The sequence below is a fragment of the Labrus mixtus genome, chromosome 15 (assembly GCF_963584025.1).
Source record: "Labrus mixtus chromosome 15, fLabMix1.1, whole genome shotgun sequence".
In the NCBI taxonomy this organism is placed as follows: Eukaryota; Metazoa; Chordata; class Actinopteri; order Labriformes; family Labridae; genus Labrus; species Labrus mixtus.
The window spans coordinates 19,458,080-19,481,087 of record NC_083626.1 but is presented as its reverse complement, the minus strand read 5'-3'; the positions used below and the strand labels follow the sequence as shown (position 1 = coordinate 19,481,087).

Here is a 23,008-nt window from a genome sequence, read left to right as displayed (position 1 = left end):
CCACTGATCTATTGAGGATCAGTTATTCAAAGATGACTCAAATCTGTTGCTGATGATGTCATTTAATTTTGATCGGAAAATATAAACCAGCATACGTCTTATAAGTCCGAGTTTGTTTGCTGTACAACTTTGTAGCTTTGTAAGACCGTCAGCCATGTACTATTCTACAGTTCATTTGGCAGACACTTTTATCCAAAGTGATGGACATCAGAGAGTAAGAACAACAAAAACAAACCTTCACGGATACTCATTGAACCTGTTCATTGATCAACTCTGAGCTTGTTTGAGGATACGTCTCCCTTTAGATGTATGGTTCTTTAGTGAGCTACACCTATCTTTGCCTTTTAAGATATACCATTGATTAATTGATTTGGCCTTTCCTTTTATAAACATAGGCACTCCTCTAGGTGGATGGAGTCATTGATGGACTTCACGTCACTGTGTTTGATGGAGCTGTCCTTCCATTTTGCATGGTCGACCACAGTTTTTCTTTTTTTATTCTGTTTGATGTTCTGTTATATTGGAAAACAGAATAATCCAGTTACATTACCTCATATTGGCAACACTACCAATTTGATCACTCAAAATAAATGGGTTGGAAAGTTCTGTGTTGTTAATCCTCTCCCTTACTAAAATAAATTCATTCTTATGGACATAGAATGATTGCCAATTGTTTCTGTATTTAGCAAGAAAAATCTAGTTTGTTGTGTGTTTACTCGAGCCTGTCCAATGCAGACTGATAGTGAGAACTGTTTCAAAAGGAGAAGAATTAGCTGATTACCAATTTGATGCCCGATGTAGTGAATTTCCCAGCCGGAATGGAAATAGACCTTATCTATGTCAATTTCTTGCCCATAAGACTTTCCCCCAAAGCACATTTATTCAACAAATAACTAAAGCTAAAAACAAAGTTCATCATTGCTATATAACAAATTCTAGTGCAGACTACCATCTGCTCCGGTACATGTGCAGACGGTATTAACTATGGAGATGGAGCTAGCTCCATCGGAAAAACTACGCAATTGCATCAACCAATATATGAGTGAAGCTTGAGTGTTTACTTCTTCCTTTTACATTTAGCCTCGGACTGCAGATGAGTATACTACATGCTTTTCCCTCTGCACTTTATGGTAAATCTTCAGACTCGATGTTGGAGTGGTATCAAACAGACATCATTCAACCTACAATCCTATATTTTCCATATTTTATGTTGTCCTGAACCTTCCTCAATAAAAACATGAATGTGTTTCATGAATGTTTGAAAGTGGCTTTGAACTTCTGTGCACCAACCTGAAGTGGTGCTCTTAATCTCAATGTGTCCTGTCAGTGACAATATAGGCTTTCAATTCAATAAGTTTGGATTCCTGTTATGTAAACACAGTTAATGTCCATTTCCCCTGCATTTTGTGGGACATAGCAACCAGATGGGATCCCTACAAATAGTAACTGTAGTCTAATGTCTTATACTGTTGCCTGTAAGACGACCCATGCCCAACCCCTATAGTGTGGATATTTGACCACAGACAGATGGTGAAGCAGAGTGCAGTGGCGTGAGAGGGGGGGGGGGGGGGGGGCTGGAGGTGTACCAGAGGATGGATGGGGAGTTGTGACTCATTTCAGAGACAGACTAAAGGTCTTGTGTTGAGGCACTAATCATTTATGTAACCTAACCATCCTGAGGAGAATCCTCTTCTTTGTTGACCTGGTCTGGGCCTCCCTTTGTTATTGAGACTGTTGCCATGGTTACATTGGTCATGTGTTTGAGGGCAGTCAGACTGTTGCTTGTGTTGAGCTGGTGTACAGCAGGGATGATGTCAGTGAGGTATAATCCCAACACAAATGTTGATAACAATGTTGATGGTGGCGTAAACTGCTGATTATAGGGATAAAGGACGACTGCACCTGCGTTAAAGGAAAAGCCAGTACTCTGTCTGAATGTAACTCATGGACAGACACCTGTTTTGTTTTCGAAACCATTTGCATGTCTACAATTCTTTTCATTGAATATACCACTGAAAGCACTTTCTAGATGTTCAAATCTAGGAATAATTGGCTTTAAAGAACAACAGAAGGCCCTGTGTGTGCCCATCTTTAAAGGCAGTGATGATTCATGGATCACCTTCATGAACACAGCCGAATATTATATTTCCAATGGGAATATAATAGATCGTCCTGCTAATCCTTGTTAATTAAACACCTTGCCACAGTGACTTAAATGTCATAGATTTCCAGTGTAGCAGGACAATGTCAAAATCTACACCAGATTTAAGTTGCCACTGTGTAATTGAATGTTATACTGTAACTGGAAAGTAGTTACAGGCTTTTAGATGTCTGGCTGTTGAAAAGGTTTTCCAGTAATGTGAAAACATAAACATATGCAGGAACAATTGGTTTTAGTAAGCCTGAGAAGATAGGTTGCAGTATAATCTCTTTGCTGTATTTTACAGTGTCAAAAGAAACACATTAGGGGTGGTGCTGATGTGGATGTGTTGCTACATGTAGTTGTGCAATGATGACATACAAACCATTAAGTCCAGGATAATGGTTGATGACCTCCCAGACACTAGTTTGAGGGGAGATTGTAGAGGTGCAGTGTGAGCTTGCTCTTGTTCAACTGGCCAATATAACGTGTTCCTGTATGATGTTGTACCTTCCAGTCAACATTATAGTCAGGTATCTGATTGTTTATATGCACTAGATACTGTTTTTGTTTTCTATCTTTCTTCTTTGACTATTGTGAAATCATCCATCCAACTGCATGATCCAAAAATAATAATAAACTTCATAAAAACTAAACTTCATATTCAAATGTCACTTTGCAACAAAGCCTGAAGTCACCTCTTTTTGGCTACAAAAGATATATCATTATCAAACCAGTTGATCAGCCCAGCAGTGAAAGGCAGTATAAAAAGAATACAAATCTATACAGATATAAACAGCAAACAATGCACTATAGTCTATTCAATAGTATATATTCAAAATTGCAGTAGATTATCATTTAAGTGCAGTATTACTTCATTATACATAATTGTCCATAGCAGCTGTGGGAAGACATGGGCATAGATCTAATGTCCATTAATCAAGTTCTCACAACTTTGAGTTTTTTACCTTCAGTTCATTAAGGAACACGTTCGGACCTTGTCATGAAATATTAATAAAACTGAGCCACCGTACGTTTGCATTTTCTTAATCTCCTCCGTTGTAGACGTTACATGCAGTATAACAGGAAGCATTAATATAACTGTCATCAACTTCTCCCAAGGTGAGTCACATGACTAATTCTTGTTAAGCAAAGCAGAACAGGATTGTAATTTAGCCCTGGTGTAACCAGCCGAATTACCCTTTGTTTTGCAATGACTGTAGGTGTGTACTCAAACGACAGTTTTATGTGCAACTTCTGTTCTAAAGTTCGTTACAGAAGCATTAGTTTCCTGGCAGAGAATTAGATGTGGAAATCCAAAGGGAAGGGCATGTGCGGTTTTTCTGCATTTTGCTCAACTGTATGAAGCTACTGTGACAGCGTGGTGCACTAGCTGCCTGCCCTGGCCCATTTGTTCAGTCAACAGGAGTAACCTCCAGCTGTGAAGAGACCTCATCTTTCTGCAGGGAGAGAGAGGGGGGGGGGGGGGTGAAAAAATAGGCGGTATGGTGTGCGTGTATGTGTATGAGTAGGAGGGTCATTACGTGCTCATGTGTGTTTGTGTGCATACGTGTACCTGTCTGTGTGTGTCCTCTGTACACCAAGTACAATGACCCACTGCAATAACACAAGAATGTTCTGGACAGCTGCCAAATATAAAAGCAGGAGAAAATGGGCTGGCAGAGGGGAGCGGCGGGGGTACTGCAGGAATGAATTACTACTCACCAGTCTGGTCCTATCAATGACGCGACAGCCTCACTTACTGTTACTACTGACATTGAGACAGGACTTGGATTGAAATGTCCTTGCTTTGGGGAGTTAGTCGGTTTCTTGCAGTTTACGCATGCACAAGTCATTGAGTAATTGACAAATTACATTATGTGCAATCGAAAGTTGTGTAAGGATTCAATAGGACTTGGTTTGCAATTCTTAGGCAAGAGAAACATTGTGGTGAGAAAAGATGCAGAGGACACATGAAGGGAAGACACTGGTGTGATTTATCGACCTGCAGTGTGGTTGCATTTGGCAGGAGCTGAGTTAAAGGCTGATGAAACCTGCAGTTTGAGTCGTTTTCTCCGCGCACATCGAAAATGCAATCACATAGGCATGGAGAGCAGCAGCAGTGGACAAGGGGGAGAATCAGCGGAAAAGTGGGGGTTATGATCACATGGAGATATCACAAATAAAAGGCCAGAAAGAATCCAGAACTGTTGGTCATTGCTCCTCCCCAAAAGTCAGCTCTCTAAAGCTTTGGTGCAAAAGAGGTGTTGTTATCGGTGTCTGTCTGCCTGTTTGTGCAGAGCAGGTAGTGTACAGTTCCCCTTTAGCAGGTATTTTACCTGCTTTTTGTAACTTAACAATGAGTATGGTCTTTTTACCTGCTCTTTTGAGATGTTAAAAGACAAAGAGTAAGGTCTTTGTAAAGTGTCTCGAGATAACACTTGTTATAAGTTGACGCTATACAAATATAATTTGATTGATTGATTGACGGCACTTTTCTTACTGTTATGGAGTGCATGATGTGGTTGGAAATGAGCCAAAACAGAGTTGCTGGAGTGACGGCCAAACAATGTGGTTGAGCTAGCTGCAAAGACCTGATTGGAGGTTCAGATTCCGATTGTAATCTCTGTAAATTGAGCATACAACAGACCTCTATGAGATAGGGTAGATGTGATGAAATATGAAGAATAACTGCTGTAGGCCTTATCTTATCTCGTAGGATCTCTGCAACAATTCATCAAATGTATTTATAGTTGGTGTAATCTCTCACATCGTTAAAATGCAGTAGCAGACAACACCCTGGTATCACACAAACTGCGCCTCAGACTTAAAAAAAAAATGGTGTGCTTTTCATAACCACATTAAAGTACACAGTTAGTATAGTGCTTGTAGGAAACACTCTTTGCTCATCACTGATCATTATTCGCATTGTATACCCGACTGCAACCATGCGTTTACCTCCTTATTCTATATTTCCATCTATTCACCTTACTTTTCAGATCAAAAGTTATGAACTGTGATAAACTGGTATCTGCGAGGTTGGGAAGGACTCAGCATTGAGAGGAATAACCCACTATTTCCACCTTCACATATTCTCTTATCCGCCCAGAAAATTACAGCCAGCAGTAGAACGGAGACAAATATAAAAAAAAAGAATGTGTTTACCAAAAAAAAAAAAGGGATTTTCTTGCAATAACTCGAGTCACATACACACAATCTGTCAGTCTCCCACTCTCCATCTCTCGCTTTCCCTCCTTCAGATCTGTTTTCCAGTATTTGCCTGCAGCAGAGGGAAAACATGGGGTCCTGGCACCATTGTGGCATTTATGTAATTCTCGTCCCCGCGTCTGGTCCCTGTGTTTTTTGTTTTTTTTGCCATGGATTGGCTCGGCAGACACACTGACTCAGGGGAGGGTCACACATGCACACATATGTACACCGACACACACACACATGCACACACTTGGGACAGAGGAGCAGATGGATGGGCATAGTGACTAGTGAAAACTGAATTCAATCTAGACCTCGTGTTGTTCCTGGCATGTGTGCACTGTGTCTGGGTGTGATATGTTATTTTAGGAGAAGTTCTTATCTTCTACTATACATTTTCCATTTCACGTATACGTCACATAATACATAGCTCTTAAATGTTATCAGCTCAGCTTCCTTTCTGCAGCACAAGTGCACAGCTGTGTTTGTCAGATAAGACAGCACTTCTGTTTTACCCCCGACTGGAGGTTAATCAATCGATTAGTTGTATTGATCAACCTGGGCAGGAGAATAACTCTTTATGGAGGTTGAGTTCAATATCAACAGTATACTGTATACAGTAAATGAGTTGAGAAAACAGCATATAATCAGGTCCTCTCTCTTTTTGGAAGCACAAGTTGCAGAAGCTATAAGAATAACTTGGCAGGCAAATCCAAATGTAACACTGCTGGGAAGTGACTTATTGGTTAATGCTTTACAGACATTGGGGGAGGGGAGGGTGATTATATGCCTTCTATTAAACTGCACTGTTTTACAGTCAATCTGACCTAATTACAATGTATTCAACCCCTATTGAAACATTGAGCTCCCATGATAATGAAAATAGCACCCTATGTTTTTGTTTAACTCTTGCTTGCACTGATTTTGTGTTTGTGTTTCAATTTTCTCACATTCCACATATTGGTATTGGTCACTGTAAATGCCAGTCAATATCAGCCATATATTTCTAGCTTCCTGCTTCGCACTCTGCTAGCTTTTTCATTGGAACTGAAAGCAAAATGAGAAGAGTTCCGTTCTGAAATTTGGTCACATTGAACCACATTGAATCCACCAAGTTGCCAGTTTCGGTTCAGGTGGGATAGTGGTTTTGGTTTCCCCGACAAAGACCTCCATCAGACACAGGAAACATGACGTTTAAGTCTGTTGGCACGCCATAACCCATCATGGCATCTATAAAGCATTTTTTTTAAATGCAAGAAAGACGAAGGAAACAGTCAACACTCAAAGTGTTGGCTTGCTGTCACTTTGTAGTTTAACAATGAACCCAAACTGTTATCTATGAGGAGTTTCAGGCACACACCCACCCAATCACAGGCTTCCATCATTGTTACATCTGTTGGTTCAAACTGACCTCTGATAGTGGAAAGGTTGAGGAATGTGACCCCACCCTAGATTATGTCATCTCTTCATATTGGAAATCACACCCAATATTGTTGATATGAAAAAACAATGAGCATAATGGAAGTGTGTGTGTGTGTGTGTGTGTGTGTGTGTGTGTGTGTGTGTGTGTGTGTGTGTGTGTGTGTGTGTGTGTGTGTGTGTGTGTGTGTGTGTGTGTGTGTGTGTGTGTGTGTGTGTGTGTGTGTGTGTGTGTGTGTGTGTGTGTGTGTGTAGTTTGACTTGTGGGTGGAGGAGTTAGAAATCCTGGTGAGGAGAAAGAGCTTACAGCATGTATTATAGAGCACGTCATACGGGGAGAAGGGAAGTCCCAAACATTTCTTAAGGATGTATCTATTTTTGTTGGTCCTGGATTTAAGAGTAAATGTGCAAGTTTATTTTTCCTTACATTACATTGAGGACTTTCCTGTCTGTTAAAATAAACACAAAGGATATAGTTGTGAGCACTCCAAGATGTTTTCCTTAGAGGTGATTTTGGAAAATCATAATTTGTTCTCACTTACAGGCAGGCAATTTAAACCAGTACAAGAGCGGGGAGAAGCCACAGAAGGGCAAGATTTGGGAGATGGATTACAAATGAATGAATGAATGAAACTGACCAGCCAAGAGGAAGTGGGGAAAGTGGGAGAAGAGAGGAATGGGAATGCAAGTGGTTCGGATGCTCTCAGGAAATGGACAGGAAGCCAGAGACTGTGATAAGCGCTGACGTCATCTTTTGTTGCAGCAAATGTAGAGTCCTCAGTCTGTCAAAGAGACATCTGTTCTGGGAATCTTTTTCTTTATTTGCCTGCTGGGGATTATTCTTATGTTCTTTATCTGTTGTCTGTACGCCAACCAATCTGTTTAATATTTTTGTCCTCTAGTCCAATCAAGGAACGGAGCTCTTGGGAAGTTCTTCGTATTCCTGGTTTGCACATGACAAGCACTTTTGTTAATGCAGTACTGACGGTTTTCCTGTTATTGTAGTTCTACACACAGTCTGGGTGTGGTGTAGAAGGGGCTGTGTGTGTGTGTGTGTGTGTGTGTGTGTGTGTGTGTGTGTGTGTGTGTGTGTGTGTGTGTGTGTGTGTGTGTGTGTGTGTGCGTGTGCGTGTGCGTGTGCGTGTGCGTGTGCGTCGGTGTGTGTGTGTGTGTGCGCAGTGCATCTGTGAAATTTGGAGGAAGCCTCATGATTCACTTATGACCGCATCCCATGTGACCAGAACTAGATTCGGTCAATTATTGTCCTCACTGTCAGCTGCAACTGCTTCTGATCATGTACATTTCTGCAAGTTAACAACCAGGAAACAGCTTCACGTTCCCGTAGAAGAACCACATTTTGACCACACTCTTCAGAGTGTTTCTGTCAAGTTGGCTCCCATACTCAACTAATGGCACACTCTATCTGACATCTTCTTCCCGCTTCCTGTGGTGAACAGAGGACCTATAATGTTTCACTATTTAAACAAATTTATGAATCATTTAACAAGTAAATGAAGAGTCTGATTCGAATGCCGTATTTAAAAAAAATTGTGGATTTTGGTTGGCTTTTTCTTCTGCATTTTTTATTTATGGAAAAAATAAAGATTGATGAGGAGTTTCCTTGCCCACTCTGAGAGTGGATATTTAATCTTTTTATTTTTTTATTCTCAACTTTTCCAATATGTCATCAAATGAATCAGAGGAATTCTTCATCAGCATGAAAATAACTGATACTGAACTAGCCATTAACAAAGTGAGTCCACATTGGCCACGTATAAGCTTTGTGAGATCCGAACTGTATCACAGAGCAAAGTTATGGCACAACAATCAGCTCATATATGGTATTTGTGTATTCCTCTGTCTCTTTTTTTCCCTGAAGAGGATGCAGTCACATTAGTCCTCTGTGTGGATGTGTCTCTGAAGGTGTGTGCAGACTGGCCCCTGGGGAAAGCATTACACATGGCTGCTTACATAACCTTAAGTTACCCATGACAACTAAAATGGATGGGGGGAGGGGGGGGGGGGGGGGGGGGGGGGGGTCACAAGATATGAGGAAGGGTGAAAAGGAAAGCCAAATAAAGACGGAGATAAGTGACAGTGAGTGAGACTGAACTTGGATGACTAAGATAGGAAGTGAAAATTCACCTCAGAGAGACAGAGAGAGAGAGAGAGAGAGAGAGAGGGAGAAGTGGACCTTGTGTTTTTTACTATGACAGTTATTTAAAGTACTTAGTTTGATGTAGGTCCTTCTCTTCCTGATAACAAAAAATATGAAAAAAGTCTTTCTATCAGTGTCACCAAACTTGAAATGGAATCTTATCTGCTATTCAAATATTTATACAAACCAGAGCTGTGCATGCTTCCTCATGAGCTCCAGGTTTAGGGTTATTACTGTGCTAACTATGAAGTGGATGAACAGACACCACACAAGTATATTTTGTCCAGTTCTTTTTTTTTTTAAACTACGTATTACTGCGGAATACAACGTTTTCTGCGAGGTCACTGTTTTAACAAAGCAACACTGTGGAAAATAGTCATGCATAAACAAGGCAAGAGGACAAGCAAGCGTTTTGAACATTCCTCTCTGTGTGTGTGTGTGTGTGTGTGTGTGTGTGTGTGTGTGTGTGTGTGTGTGTGTGTGTGTGTGTGTGTGTGTGTGTGTGTGTGTGTGTGTGTGTGTGTGTGTGTGTGTGTGTGTGTGTGTGTGTGTGTGTGTGTGTGTGTGTGTGTGTGTGTGTGTGTATGTTTGCGTGTGCGTGTGTTTGTGTGTGTGCATAATTGTCTTGTAATGCCGGCAAACAGGATGTAGCCCTGCATTAAGTTATCTCTGAGTGGTTCCAAGTGACCAACATACTGGCTTTATATGTTCCCGGAAAAAAACAAATTATTGATTTTTTGGTGCAGAAAATTAGTTGCAACTGCGATTGATTTAAATAAGGAAATAGAGGGAAAGAATTGAAGTATTTACCTGTATGTTAACACACGACCTGCGTGTGTGTTATTGGCCAAGAGGCTGCGGAGTATCTGTGCGTAAGGATTGATCAGCCACAGCCTCAGGGCTTCTCGGCATGGCTTACAGAGGGTCAGAGGAGGTAAAAACATGCTTGTGCCTTCAAATGAGATCCAATAATGGCTCAAAAGGAACACAAGTGTGTTTGAAAACCTCCACCAGAAATCTATAATCTTCATCACGATCCCATGTTAGCCCTAGACATCCTCAATAGATCAATACCATGAAATTACAGTGGTTGTTTCAGCTAATTGTGAGGGATTGAGAGTTAATGCTCTCAGTAATTGGCTGTTTACTTTCCAATGAGGTATCGGAGAGGGTCGCTAAATCATGTATATTCAATTTAGAGTGTTACATTGCTGATAGTGCCATTAATTCAGCTTTTACACTTGACAGAATACAAATTCAGCACTCAGTGAGAAATGATTTATATGTGCCCATAGCGGCCTACTTCCTGGATGTCTTTATGCATGTGCGGGTCTGTGGGTGTCACTGATACGCAGTGGCAGGAAAAATGACCCTTTCTGCGAGTGACAGCTTTAAACGCTGAAAGCTATGAGTGTATGTACGATGTGTCACTGTGTGAGTGTGCATTCAGAAACAATCTCTGCAGGGAGGGAAAAAAACAAAAAAAAAACAGCCTTTTAGCTCTTATCAGGAAGCTTCCAGAATGGGACCGATCACCTCCCACTGCAGAGCTATCAATGTGGAGTTAATTGCCTTTCAGAGGCAAAGCATGTTGGTGGGCTGGGGGGGGGGGGGAGTTGTGTGTGCGTGTCCTTTTTTATGTTTGTTGGCTTTTTCATTGTTTTGTTTTACCACAGTTACAATATGATATGATGCCTGGAATTGCACGAGGAGCCTGCAAGCCTGCAATCCATCATCTTCCAGATTATTTACTTAAACGAAAGGAACAAACGGACTCGACAGACACTGTTACAAACCACATTACACAGAGACAGCTCTAGAGATGAAGAGGGATGATAGTGAGGGATGGACAGATAAATGGAAGGAGGGATGTGGGATGGAGAGAGAGAGAGAGAGAGAGAGAGAGAGAGGTGGGCTGGACTTGGCATGCGGACGGCCTGTTCTGTGAGCACTATAGAGGACAAGGTCGTTCAAGGTCTGCTGTCATGCTTGATGGGTTACAGTGGGGGTTTCTGATAGGATAAGAAGCAGTGGGGGGCGGGGCTATATGTGTGGGGGGGGGGGGGGGGGTCATCATAAAGTTTTGTATGCATGAGAAGTCTCATGATGAAACCTTAGAAACATTAGAAACCTGCGTGTGTGTGTTTGTGCGTGAATCCCATGTTTATACGTCCAGTGCTAATGGCCTTATGCTGCAGCTTCCTCTGAACTCCACATCTCTCATGTCTAATTGCATTTGTCACAGTTTGTAGCCTTGAATACCTTGGCACTAACCATTACTCCAGTCTCCACAGTGCACGTATGATGAGAGAGAAATTGTATGCTCGCTGCTTTGTGTACATGAAGTGTTCTCATTCTCTTTGTGCTTGAAAACAGTTACTGGCCCTTGAAAGAACCCAGCTTTGACCTTTTTAAAAGGGAACTAAAAAAGGCTCCAGGGAAGAAATTTACAGTACAGTACATATGGACACTGCTGCACTTCCTTGAAGGGATATGCATAGATAATATATCTATACATTTGGCAGGCCGGAGAAGCAGACGCCAACATGTCGAAATATGTTGGAGCCTGCAGGACTGGATCACACCCCAGAAGCCTCTTAGCATTTTTCCATCATACGGCGCCCCAGAAGGCCATCAGTTTCTGCGTGTGTGTTTGTGTTGATCCAATTCCGCTTGTGTGGCAGTGACAGCGCACAGGAACCAGTCTGTGTTCTTCCTTTTCATTATCACTATTATTATCCGTCGCAGATTTGCTTTGGCTGCACTGTAATATCTGTGTGTTGCAGAGGTGAAATGAGAACATTGATTTCAGTTACCGCTTAGCCACTAGTCTCTGCAAGCCAGGCAGTTTGTATAAAACAAGATGAATGTGATGGAAACTGTAATACAATTACTAATGACAAATCACATCCTGTAGATTTCAAGCTCAGCAGTATTACGCACTCTGCACCGGCATGTACACAGACACACATCTTTCAGCTTTGGCAGACGGGTGTGGGTCGTACTGGGATTGCTTTAAGATAAAATGATTGGATTAATGGAAGGTGCAGCTGGATTCATGTTCACTCATGAGAGCCATCCAATTGGCAGCAGTGTCCAGGCATGCTGTTCCAAATAAAGAACCTTGAGTAATAAAAAGTTATCCTGGAGTTAGGTCTCTGTTTCATTAAAAAAAAAAAAAGGAAACAGTCTCTAGTTAACTGGAAAAACACAGACATTTACTTCACGGAAACATTGTCTTGCAAGTACACAGACATCACTGTCGGAAAACACAGACATGTACTTCACGGAAACATTGTCTGTCAAGTGCACAGACATCACTGTGAGTGCGCAAACTCACTGTTAGACCACATCCCTTCTTTTGCTACAACAATACTGCCTCCTCTTTGGCAGGTCGACTTCAGTTGCCATTATTGAGGTCAACCCACACAGCTTCTCTGATAAAGTTCCCTGCAGTTACTGTCATGTAAATTCTACTAAACACCTGTATAAAGAGATTTTTCACACGATATGAGGATGTAGTCAGGTCTGCTTATTGTTTGAAGGTTGGGCTTGATAGTTAATTGTAGGAGATTTAAAGGATGATGTGCATATGTGAATGGTGTTGTGGTTATTGCAGACACATTGTGAAATGCAGGCAGAATCATTCAGTGCTTCCTCTTTGAGTGTGGCTTCTGTGCTGTCTATTGTCCTAGTCTGCTGCTGTAAAAAAAAAAAAAAAAAAATCATGACTGACAGCTTAGTGGTGGCTGAAAATGGTGCTGCATAATTATGGGAAACATTGCAATTATCATGCACAGAAAGCAAGAAGCATCCAATCATTTCAAATTCATCATCTCGGTTCTTGAATAAGTTTGAGTTGTACATTTTTCTTTCTTCTGCTCCTATTGTAATGGATTAACATTCTAGCAGTTGGCTCCTATGGAATGAAAGCTCCTTGATGTGTGGTTGGAAAATCCCCTTCATTAAGTCACCAAGGCAGATAATCAGTTTGGGCCAGATCAGGTGGAAGAGTGTGCTCACACTAGAGCAGGCATTAACATGCCTATGCCCCAAGTTTATCGTTCTCCAGCGTATGTAGATGACAAACTCCCTTTTTTGATTCATACTTGTTTCTATCATGGGGGTATTAAGCTGCTTTTTGTTCAGTCTTACTTGTGTACCTATCAATCTGCTGTGTGAAAACACTTCTGACTTTCACAGTTCGTCCAAAGATTAAAAAGCTTAACTATTTGCCCCCCTCCCCTACCCCTTTTTTTTGTCCACAGTGAATGAGTATGTGTTCATGGTCCAAGCCAGAGGGATCCAGATCAGAGAGAACGTGAAGAACATTGGGGCTCAGGTTCTGGAGCAGGTGGTGAGAGGGGCTTACAACATCAATGACACAGGTAAAAAACACAAACACAAAGGTGTTTTCCGAACAAACAGTGTGCACAGGAATGCAGTGTTGGCCGGGGTTAAATAAAGAAAGTGGAAAGAAAGAGCTGATGTAGTTCAAAGTGTTCCAGTCTGACTCAGATATGCATTCAATGCTAAGCTTAGGCAGCAGGGAAGGGGGGTGAGAAGATTAAAAGCATCGAAACAATAGATCACAAAGCTAGGCTCATGCTGATACTTTTTTGTGTGTTTGACTTCAGATTATTCGTACGACTTGAACGTGAGCGAGAGCGATGCTCCTCCCACTACATACCTCCCTGTGGACTTCACCTACCTCCCTTCTCAGGTTTGCCCTGAGAGGATGCTCTCCATGAGTGAGTACACTGATTTTGTATTCAAGTTTGTTTGTGATTCGAGCCTAGCCGGTGATTTTGTTATTAAAAAAAAATCTTCTTCTGTAAATTTGGTTCCTCTTTTTCTGACTAAATCGGTCTTTCCTCTCACTCACTGTCTTTTCCACACACGCAGAGGGCAGATTGGAGGTGAATATGAGCGAGGTGTCTTTGGAGGAGGTAGAGAGATCCTTGCTGGAGGGAGAGCCCAGCATGGCCTCAGGAGGCTACTGGAAGCCAAAAGACTGTTTACCTCGCTGGAAGGTAGGTGTGGATGTGACAGTGTGGGGATGACTGTTCACTGAGAAGCACTGTCGAAAAAAAAAGATGAGTGAGTGGAGAAACAAACTGATCCTTCCATTTAGAGGTCTCTGGATGTTTTTGTATGAAAGTGATTTTAGAGAAGAGAGGAGAAATAGCTTAAAGCAAAGTATTTAACTCTTTATGTTACATGAAAAGATGAAAACATTAAGAGATATGTGACTAGCAACACATTGAAAATTGAATTGAATTGAATTGAAAAGAAAAAACAATCTTGAGAATAAGGGCCCAAGCTTAAATGAGATTATATTAGAATACGTAAACGGCTGTATAAACCAAGCAGGAACATACAGAGTAGAAAAATGAAGCATTGCAGAAATGCAAACCTGCAGTTCCTTGAGTGCCCACTACAAAATGGCTCCAGAAATCCCTTTAACACCCATATGAAACACTATTTACAGCAGAAATACACGTTTACATCCTGGTTCAAGAAAGGATTTGAGCCCTGATAGCTTACATTTCTTTTAGCAACACACTGTACTACGGGCGACTTTTTTAATGAACTCTTCCATCTTGATTTTATGAAGACTAAGAGTTATGCATAATAAGGGGCGTGGCTGCTCTGACTGACCAACCGTTTGCCAGAAAGCTAAAATTCTGCCTCAACTCCTCCTCTTTGCCTGTCGCTAGGTTGACTGAAAGTTAGTTTGAGAAAGTATTTCCAATATGGCATCCGCCATCGTTGGGCTTCAGAACTGCGCTTCTCAAACTCATGGGTGACGTCACTGAGACTATGTCCATGTTTTATACAGTCTGACCAACTTTATTTTACGAGCAGAAACTTACTTTCAAATGTCCTTTTAAAACATCCTCTTCCCTCATTCGACACTTTGGGTAAATATAATTAAAATAAATGGAACACAGTGGAAATGTCAATATACTTAAAATCAGATTTTGTAGGGGAGCGCCAAAGGCTGGCGGTTATGTTGCGCGTCCCATGTACAGAGGCTATAGTCCTCATTGCAGCGGCTGTGGGTTCAAATCCAGCCTCAGCCCTTTGCTGCATGTCATCCCCTTCTCTCCTCTCACAGCACTTCCTGTCTCTCTTCGGCTGTCATATCAATTAAAGGCAAAAAGGCCTATAAACATAACTTTAAAAAAAAAGTTTAGAGTTTTTTATGTTTAAAATTTTATTCTTTTTTATTTGACAGGTCCCTGCAGCACAATTATTGTATTGTGCATAATAATGGGATTTGTTGAAGCAGAAAAAACTGACAGTGATTTCAGATGATTATTTATTAAATTAAGCTCCACAGCTGATGTCTCCAAACATCGGAAAATGACACTCAATCAGCTGAGATGATTTCACCCTCAATAACATCACAAAGGAAGCATCTAGTAAAACCCAACTTTATTTAATGAACACTTTCAAAAGGCCAAGTTACAAATTGTTTTCAGAGCTTTCAAAGTAAAACAAGCAGGGCATAAAATCATCAGGGTTTCAAAGAAAGTCGATTTTAATACTGTTTGAGAATATTTATATTTCAAATCAAATACAAATGAAATAATGCTAAAATGAAAATGGTCATATGGTTAAATGTTTTGAGGTGAGACTTTCCTTTAAAAGTAATAATATGCCACAGATATCTGCATCAGGTTAAAAAAGTTTGCAGCATTGCCGGTCATACATCACACACTGTTCTTACAATGTTCCTGCTTTCCCACCACTTCCTGCTTATGTAGTCACTCACTCACTATGCAAATCGGGATGATGTGCTTGCTGCTGCTGTGTCCTACATTTAAAAGCACACAATGCAAACATTCAGTCATTTATCACTATATGCTCATTTCTGTGCATTTGGCAGAAGAGATTCAGTCTTGATCTACCCCTCTCTCTACTTTCTTGTCCCTTGTTTTTATTATTTTCTGTTTTTGGTTAACCAAGCAATCTTCCCTGCCATCTGTCTGCCTGTCTGTCTTTCTCCCACATGCGTGCCCTGAGGGACTGTGCATGCCCTGACAATCATAGTTTTATTTCTCTCATTTACCAGCAGTCAATCTCTTATCTTCTTTGATAGTCTCTCTCTCACTCTCTTAGCCGCTCATTGTTTCCTATTCCTCTTGCTTTTTGTTCCTTCCTGTGACAGTTTGCTTTTCACCCAGCTTCAAAAGAAACTTAAGAAAAACAGGGACTGTCATGGCAACCAGCAGTCTATGGGGGGAAATAAACACCACTCACAGACGTTCAGAGCCTCTATGATTGATGCATGCCACATCTCATTGTGAAAATTAGATTTCTAGGACCTGACACTTGATTGTCATGGATCTTTATGGTAATAATGGTGAGAATTTTTTCCCTGCCTTCACCCAGACTTTCCCATTTACTTGCTCCTGAGAATTCACATCTCCCAGAAACATTCATTTTGTACAAACAGTACAGTTTACGTTTCTGCACATATAAAGCTTTTCTCTTTGCCCTTCTGTGTCCCCCAAGCTGTTCCTTGTATATACTGTTCTCTATTTTTATTTTGTGTCCCTTAGGTGGCAATCCTAGTCCCCTTCAGGAACCGACATGAACATTTACCCATTCTGCTGAGACATCTGGTACCAGTGCTGCAGAAGCAGAGACTCCAGTTTGCCTTTTATGTCATAGAGCAGGTATGAACACAAATATTCACTGTCAGCGTGTGTTTCTTTTGGTTGAAACATATAACCTACAGACATGGGAGCTTTCTCAATAGAAAGTATCTGTTTACATCTCTTAGGGCGGTACGGAGCCATTTAATAGAGCCATGTTGTTCAACGTGGGCTACAAGGAGGCCATGAAGGACCTGGACTGGGACTGTCTGGTCTTCCACGACGTGGACCATCTTATGGAGAACGACAGAAACTACTACGGCTGCACGGACATGCCTCGACACTTTGCAGTCAAACTCGACAAGTACTCCTACATGTGAGTCCTGGTTCCGTCTCCATGGGTGTCATGCAGTAAACGTAATCCTTGGTGCTCATGAATTTAATAAATGTAATTGTCTCCCCCTTGAAGGCTTCCATATAACGAGTTCTTTGGCGGAGTCAGTGGCCTCATGGTGAAGCAGTTCAAAAAGATTAATGGATTTCCTAATGCTTTCTGGGGCTGGGGAGGAGAGGACGATGACCTCTGGAACAGGTGAGGGGAACACACAAAACACAAAGACACAAACCAAGCACACATGCACACACACAGCACGAGGCAGTCGGTATTGTTGACATGAGGTGTGCTCAAGAGTTGGGCTAGGCCAGCTTTGAGCACAGCAGGCTTTTGTAATAGTTCTCATGTTTTTGGGGTTGTTTTATTGTTTCATTCTTTGGCCCTTGTCACACAGTGCTGTTGTTCCTCCTGCTGCCTACATAGCTCTCAGGCAGCTGTATACACTCAGGCTTCTCAATAAACACAGACATTTCTGACTGATTGGTGGTGTGTTTTTGTTGCTGTTTGTAATGATCTCTTTTGTGTGCACACCTTCCCCTCTTGCACGTCTGTATCTTGCGGCACACAAAAGTAAACATGATTACACGGCTATCAAGAGAAATATGACAATAAAAGAGAACACAATACTTGCTCTGCCTTGTCTTTGTACTTTATAGATTCATTTGTGTTAAATGTTTGTGCAGGGTGCAGTTTGCCAACTACACAGTAAGCAGACCGCACGGAGAGCAGGGACGCTATATGTCAATCCCACATCACCACCGCGGGGAAGTCCAGTTCCTCGGAAGGTTAGTGTATCTATGCATTAAAATGCACACACACACACACGCACACACACACACACACACACACGCACACGCACACACACGCACACACACTATGTTCAGAAGTTGGTGGTTGATAATTGGAATGAGGTTGAGGCTCATGTGGTGTAAGCCAGTCACATGAAAAGCCACAACAGTGACTTTGAGAGAATTTCAACTCTTTCAAAGACTTTGCATGTGATAGGCTTGTATGCTTCAAGGCTGAATTCCAATCATTCCCCCTCCTGGTTACTGAGAAAAGCCCAAAGAATAAATTATTCTTTGATTTCTTGACAGTAGGGGATACTAGGCAGAAAGAAGTATGGAAAAAAATACAGTTCTTCAATGTCAGCCAACTTTCTCGTCTAGTATCATCATGTAGGAAGTTGAAACCTGTTCCACTACTTGTCTCTTCGTTTATTCATTCTCAGGTGCCATTGTGCCATGTAACTTGTCTGACCTGAATATTAAACTTACTTCCTTATTTCTTCTGGCTAATGTTTGTTTTTTTTTCTCCTTGCAGGTATAGTCTACTACGCCACTCAAAGGAGAGACAGAAAGTGGATGGTCTTAACAACCTAAACTACTCCCCCCTAGTGTCCAGGAGGCCTCTTTACACCAACATCACAGTCAGCTTGAGCAGAAAGCTTGCACCCGTAGCTGACTACTGATGTAGGCACAGCTGGACTGCAAATACACCTGGGAATCAAAGTCCTCTGGGACATCAGCCATATCTCACCAGTTGCAGCACTGCTTAGGACTTTTAAGTTGATTGATGATTTGCTTTCTTTCTTTTGTTTGTATGCAAAAAAAAAAAAAAAAAAAGGAGACTCCAAAAAGTTTGTCGGATAAAACGTAAAACAAATTAAGGATAAATGCTGCACTCGCTTGTGCCACAGTCCATCACTCCTCTCATCTGGGCTTCTCTGGTCTGCAGTCTCCACCTGCCTTTTGCACCATTTTGGCCTTCAGCATCCATTCATTCATTCATGTTCTTATCCAGTCAACGATTGGCGCAGCCCAACACTAGTGTGCTTGTTTATTAAAATAAGCCATGATATACACGCACATTAGCACGCACGCACACATAAGGCTGGACTTGCATGTGCTGATATGGTCCCCGAGGCTTTGATTTTTTGTTTTTTTTCTTTGCTCTTGCACTTCTTTTAGCAAAATGCAGTAAGCCTGTGAAAACATTTCGCACGTGCACATGACCACACACAGCAACTTTAATAGAATGGACTCTTGCAGCTGGTTCTGCAGTAGGTATGCCAAATCTACAGGTGAAGAGAGCGAGAGAAAAGTCTATGAAAAAGGAGTGCGTGTTTTCAGTTGTGTGTACTGTATGTGAAATCCTTTAGAGAATATTAATACCTTAATCATCTCTCATCAACTCTGTTTTAGTCCTGTGAACATACCATTTAGAGACTGTGATGTTCGTGTTTGCATAGTCGCATTTGACGTTCTGACTGCCTGCAAGTGGCTGTGTGTTGGAGAGCAATGCTCATCCTGTAAGCAATAAGCTGTAATATCCGACAGCAGAACTTAGACCTGACTTCCTCACTCCACAGATGCAATAGCACGGGTGCTAGCATGCCCTTATCGGACTATTGAGAAGGAGTGACTGCGTATGCAAACTTCACACTCAACACACCTTTGCCTAAGCAAACATGCCACCCGTTTTGGAACCTGTGTGTGTGTGTGTGTGTGTGTGTGTGTGTGAGCATCTGTGTATACAAGTGAGGGAGAGCTATGCAAATGGCCTGTATGTATCCTGTTGTCAGCGCTAAGGTCTCCAGGGTGTCCTCCTGGAGACATTTACCCCTGAAACTGTGACAGACTGACTTGAGACCTCACTCTGTGTGCGGTGTGTGAGTAGAGCCAGGGAAAGAAAAGCATTGCTGTTTTTATTTTTAGATCCCACAATATTTACTCACCTTCATTTTTATGGGAGAGGAAGCGGAGGAAGAGAATACTTGATTGCCGTCACTGTCACTGGTGTTTACAGAAGCTTTTGCTTTGTTATTTTTCAGATTGTGTAGTGTTTGCAATATAGCTAGCCAGCCGTCCTCCACTGTGGGCGCTGGGAAAACTGTATATCTAAAACAACCAATCTGTGGCTGCCTTTATTTTTTTAATGACTCTTCTTCTATATCTAGACTTCGATAGGGAAAAAGCTGATCTGAATGCATATCTAACCAACACATCATACACCACTGATTAGCTTTGTTAGCTTATGGCCTGGAAGTTCCCTTGTGTCAATCAGACTTTGGGGTGGTAAGGCCTAAGTAGATGTTTTGTTGGATGGCATGCAGCAAAACACCGTGCATTGACACAGACTGACAATACATGTGAAATTAGTCAAAGATGTCCCTCTCCTGATTGTTGTGCTTGACAGTGTTGAATTTGAGTAAAAAAAATATCCCAATACTGTAAACATAGTTCCTTTTTAGAAAAAAAAACAAATGTAGAGACACATTCTCCTCACTGTCTGTCCTTTGGTCATGCAGCTACTTCATTTCACACAGATCGCCTTGTATGCATTTCTTAACATGTATGTTTGGGGAGGATAACATGAGTGGTTGTGTGTTCCCACTATGAAATAAGAAGTACAGAGGCTGGACCTCGTTTTATTTATTTGATCTTTTATGGATTATTTTCTGCAATTGTTGAGTTTTTATTTTTCTTGCGGTTGATGTGATGATTACGTAGGAGACATACGACAGACTGTGTTGGACGCACTGAAACTTGTAGTTATTTGTATTTATGTGGGATTGTGGGGTTCAGGTCTGTGTAAGCGGGGTGCGGTTCCGTTTCATTTAGACACGGACGATCTGGTTCGGATGAAGTGGAACAGCCCCCCCCCCCCCCGTAACCTGGTGCGTGTTAACGAGACACGTCAGAGGAGGCCATTTTGTGTGACAACCACAGGAAGAGCAAGACGCCTAATCAGAAAATGCTGGCAGTCCCTGTCTTTCACTGAGCACCTCCTTTTATACTAATTGATAATCAATGGTGCTGACCTTCCAGGGCTCCCGTAAAAGGGATTCTCTCTCTCTCTCTCTCTCTCTCGCTCTCTCTCTCTCTCTCTCTCTCATGTGCTCACAGGTTTCGACACTTACACCATAAAGGCTAGTATTGACAGGCAAACCATTCCTCAAACTGAATGGCTCTTTCATGTCATTCCAACCTGCATATCAGCAATTTCTTTTAACTTCCATGGAAGGTTATCCCGGCTCCTTTCCATCCTGCATGGTGAAGCTGATTTGTGTATTTATTTTCCGGGTTCAACGTCACCAACAGGAGCACGTGTTTACCTTCTTAGCCAGGCCACTCAGGAGGTGCCCAGTGGAAGTCATGGACAGTAGCAGCGTACGTGTTAAGTTTTCTTTTCCATGTGTGTTTGAGTGAAATGGCTTCAGAGGTCTGACTGTCCTCCATGAAGTTTTTTTTTTTTTTTTTTTTTTACAGTTTTTTTTTTACAGCACTGAGAAGATTTATAGCAACCTGGTTGTGATCAACTCACAGGTCCGTTTCTAGGACTTGACACATACATGATACTTGTACTTTAGCATTTGTTTTTGTTGCATTGCTTTAAATTAAAAGCTAGATGGACATAAAGGAAAAGCCAAATCAGGATTTGAGTAACCTCTCAACGCAGCAAGAATGACGTAGATATCCTTAGAGTCCTGTTTCAGAGTCTGTTCTCCACAATATAGAACAAGTAGCTCCATCAGCCAACACCATTATAAACAAAATTAGTTTTCGGTGATTACAGGACAGCTTTGTCCACTAAATGATGAAAAATGGGGGCGAATCAGTCAGCGCTCTCTTGCTTTTTTATTGGAACAAGAAATAGATTGTTTTCTGTTAAGCGCATGCTGACAATCTTGTTCCTGTTATATTTACTGTACATGGTCTCAACCCAGACCAAGACCACATCTGCTGCTCACCCAAGAGGCGTCATCTTCCAATTATCTCACCCACTCTGATCCATTCTGTGCCAGTTTGAATGAAGGGACCAATCGTTGGCCACCTGACAGAACTGGCAGCCTTAAAGCTTCTTAATTTATTTCAGTGTTTTTTTTTTTTTTTTCACTCAAGTTTTTATTTTTTTTTATAAGCGAAAAATATTTAAATTGAAAAAAAAAGTGCATATCAAGAAAATGATCATTGTAAATATTGTTGTGTGTAGTGTTTTAGAAGTTCTCTAAGGTCTTAAATCACTACAAAAGCTAGCATATAGAACAAGGCTTTTGGAGGGATTTGGCTGGAGGTTTTATCGGGTGCCATTTAAGTGCTAGTGAAGCTTACACAGCAACATCAATGGTTTTACATCACTGCTTCCCTGCACAGCCTTTTTTTAAACTCAAGATATCCTTATTCCATGAATTTTTAAATTCCTCTCTCAAACTCTGAGGAGCTCTGCTCTCCAGAAGCCTCCCTGCACCTTATATATTGTAGCCATTGAAGAGACGTATTACAGCAGACATAGATATCACCCTTCAGATGTCCGTTCAGTGTCCTTGTTTCAGACTGGGATGTCTCTTTGATAGTGTCAGCAGTGTGGGGTACGCGCAGGTTAGAGGGGAAGCTCTGCAGGATAGTGAGTGTCAGCCAAAAACACCATATGCTTACGACGCAACGAAACACAGGCACCCAAACCAGCCACACAATCCACTCTAAAATCTACACTGATTCATTTTTTTGTATGAAAGCTAACTACTAATAAAAAATAAACAAAAAGAAAACCGATCGCTAAATTAAAAATATATCTTCTCTGATTGTAAGGAGAGAAATTCTCCTTGAATTGAAGCCATTTGAAGCCACTTGTCGAAACTTGATGTCAGCCTTATGTGAATCCGTTTGTGTATCGGCATATTATCTTTTGATTATTGAAATTTGTATGATGGAGATTTTTCTTTTATACCATCATTGTTATTGTCTAAGTACACCAATAAAATGAAACTTGTAAAGATACCGAAGTCCTTGGTCTGCTTTGGGTTTTTTGTCCGTGCGTGTGATTTCTGTTTTTTGGCCTCAGCCAAAGCATTTTCTCCCTGCGCAGTCACACTGGCTCTTTTTATAGATGTTCAGAATAATAATGTGGTTGTGCTGCCTGCCTACTATGACTTCTGCATAGAGTGTTAACAGACATACACAGACATGCTTCCTGTAAAAAGACATTTAGTTCATACTTCATTACTCGTACAATATGCAGAGCATGATTTGGCAACAGTCAGAGAATGACCTGCCAATGAGAGGGCTCCACTGAAGGGG

At 41.4% G+C, this 23,008-nt stretch overlaps 1 protein-coding gene across 2 annotated transcripts in view; it reads left to right on the top strand.

Annotated features, from left to right (window-relative positions):
• b4galt5 (UDP-Gal:betaGlcNAc beta 1,4- galactosyltransferase, polypeptide 5) overlaps positions 1-22,713 on the top strand; it is a 30,131-nt gene extending 7,418 nt beyond the window's left edge. The window contains exons 1-9 of one of the 2 annotated variants that reach the window (XM_061057197.1): positions 12,391-13,000; positions 13,196-13,315; positions 13,565-13,678; positions 13,833-13,960; positions 16,499-16,615; positions 16,723-16,910; positions 17,004-17,126; positions 17,612-17,713; positions 18,252-22,713. In XM_061057197.1, coding sequence (XP_060913180.1) covers positions 12,868-13,000; positions 13,196-13,315; positions 13,565-13,678; positions 13,833-13,960; positions 16,499-16,615; positions 16,723-16,910; positions 17,004-17,126; positions 17,612-17,713; positions 18,252-18,399 — 1,173 coding nt within the window. In that variant the 5' untranslated portion in view covers positions 12,391-12,867 and the 3' untranslated portion in view covers positions 18,400-22,713. Of the gene's footprint in view, positions 1-12,390; positions 13,001-13,195; positions 13,316-13,564; positions 13,679-13,832; positions 13,961-16,498; positions 16,616-16,722; positions 16,911-17,003; positions 17,127-17,611; positions 17,714-18,251 lie in introns of those variants that run through there. The other variant, XM_061057198.1, reaches the window with a different exon arrangement.
• Positions 22,714-23,008: the final 295 nt, after the last annotated feature.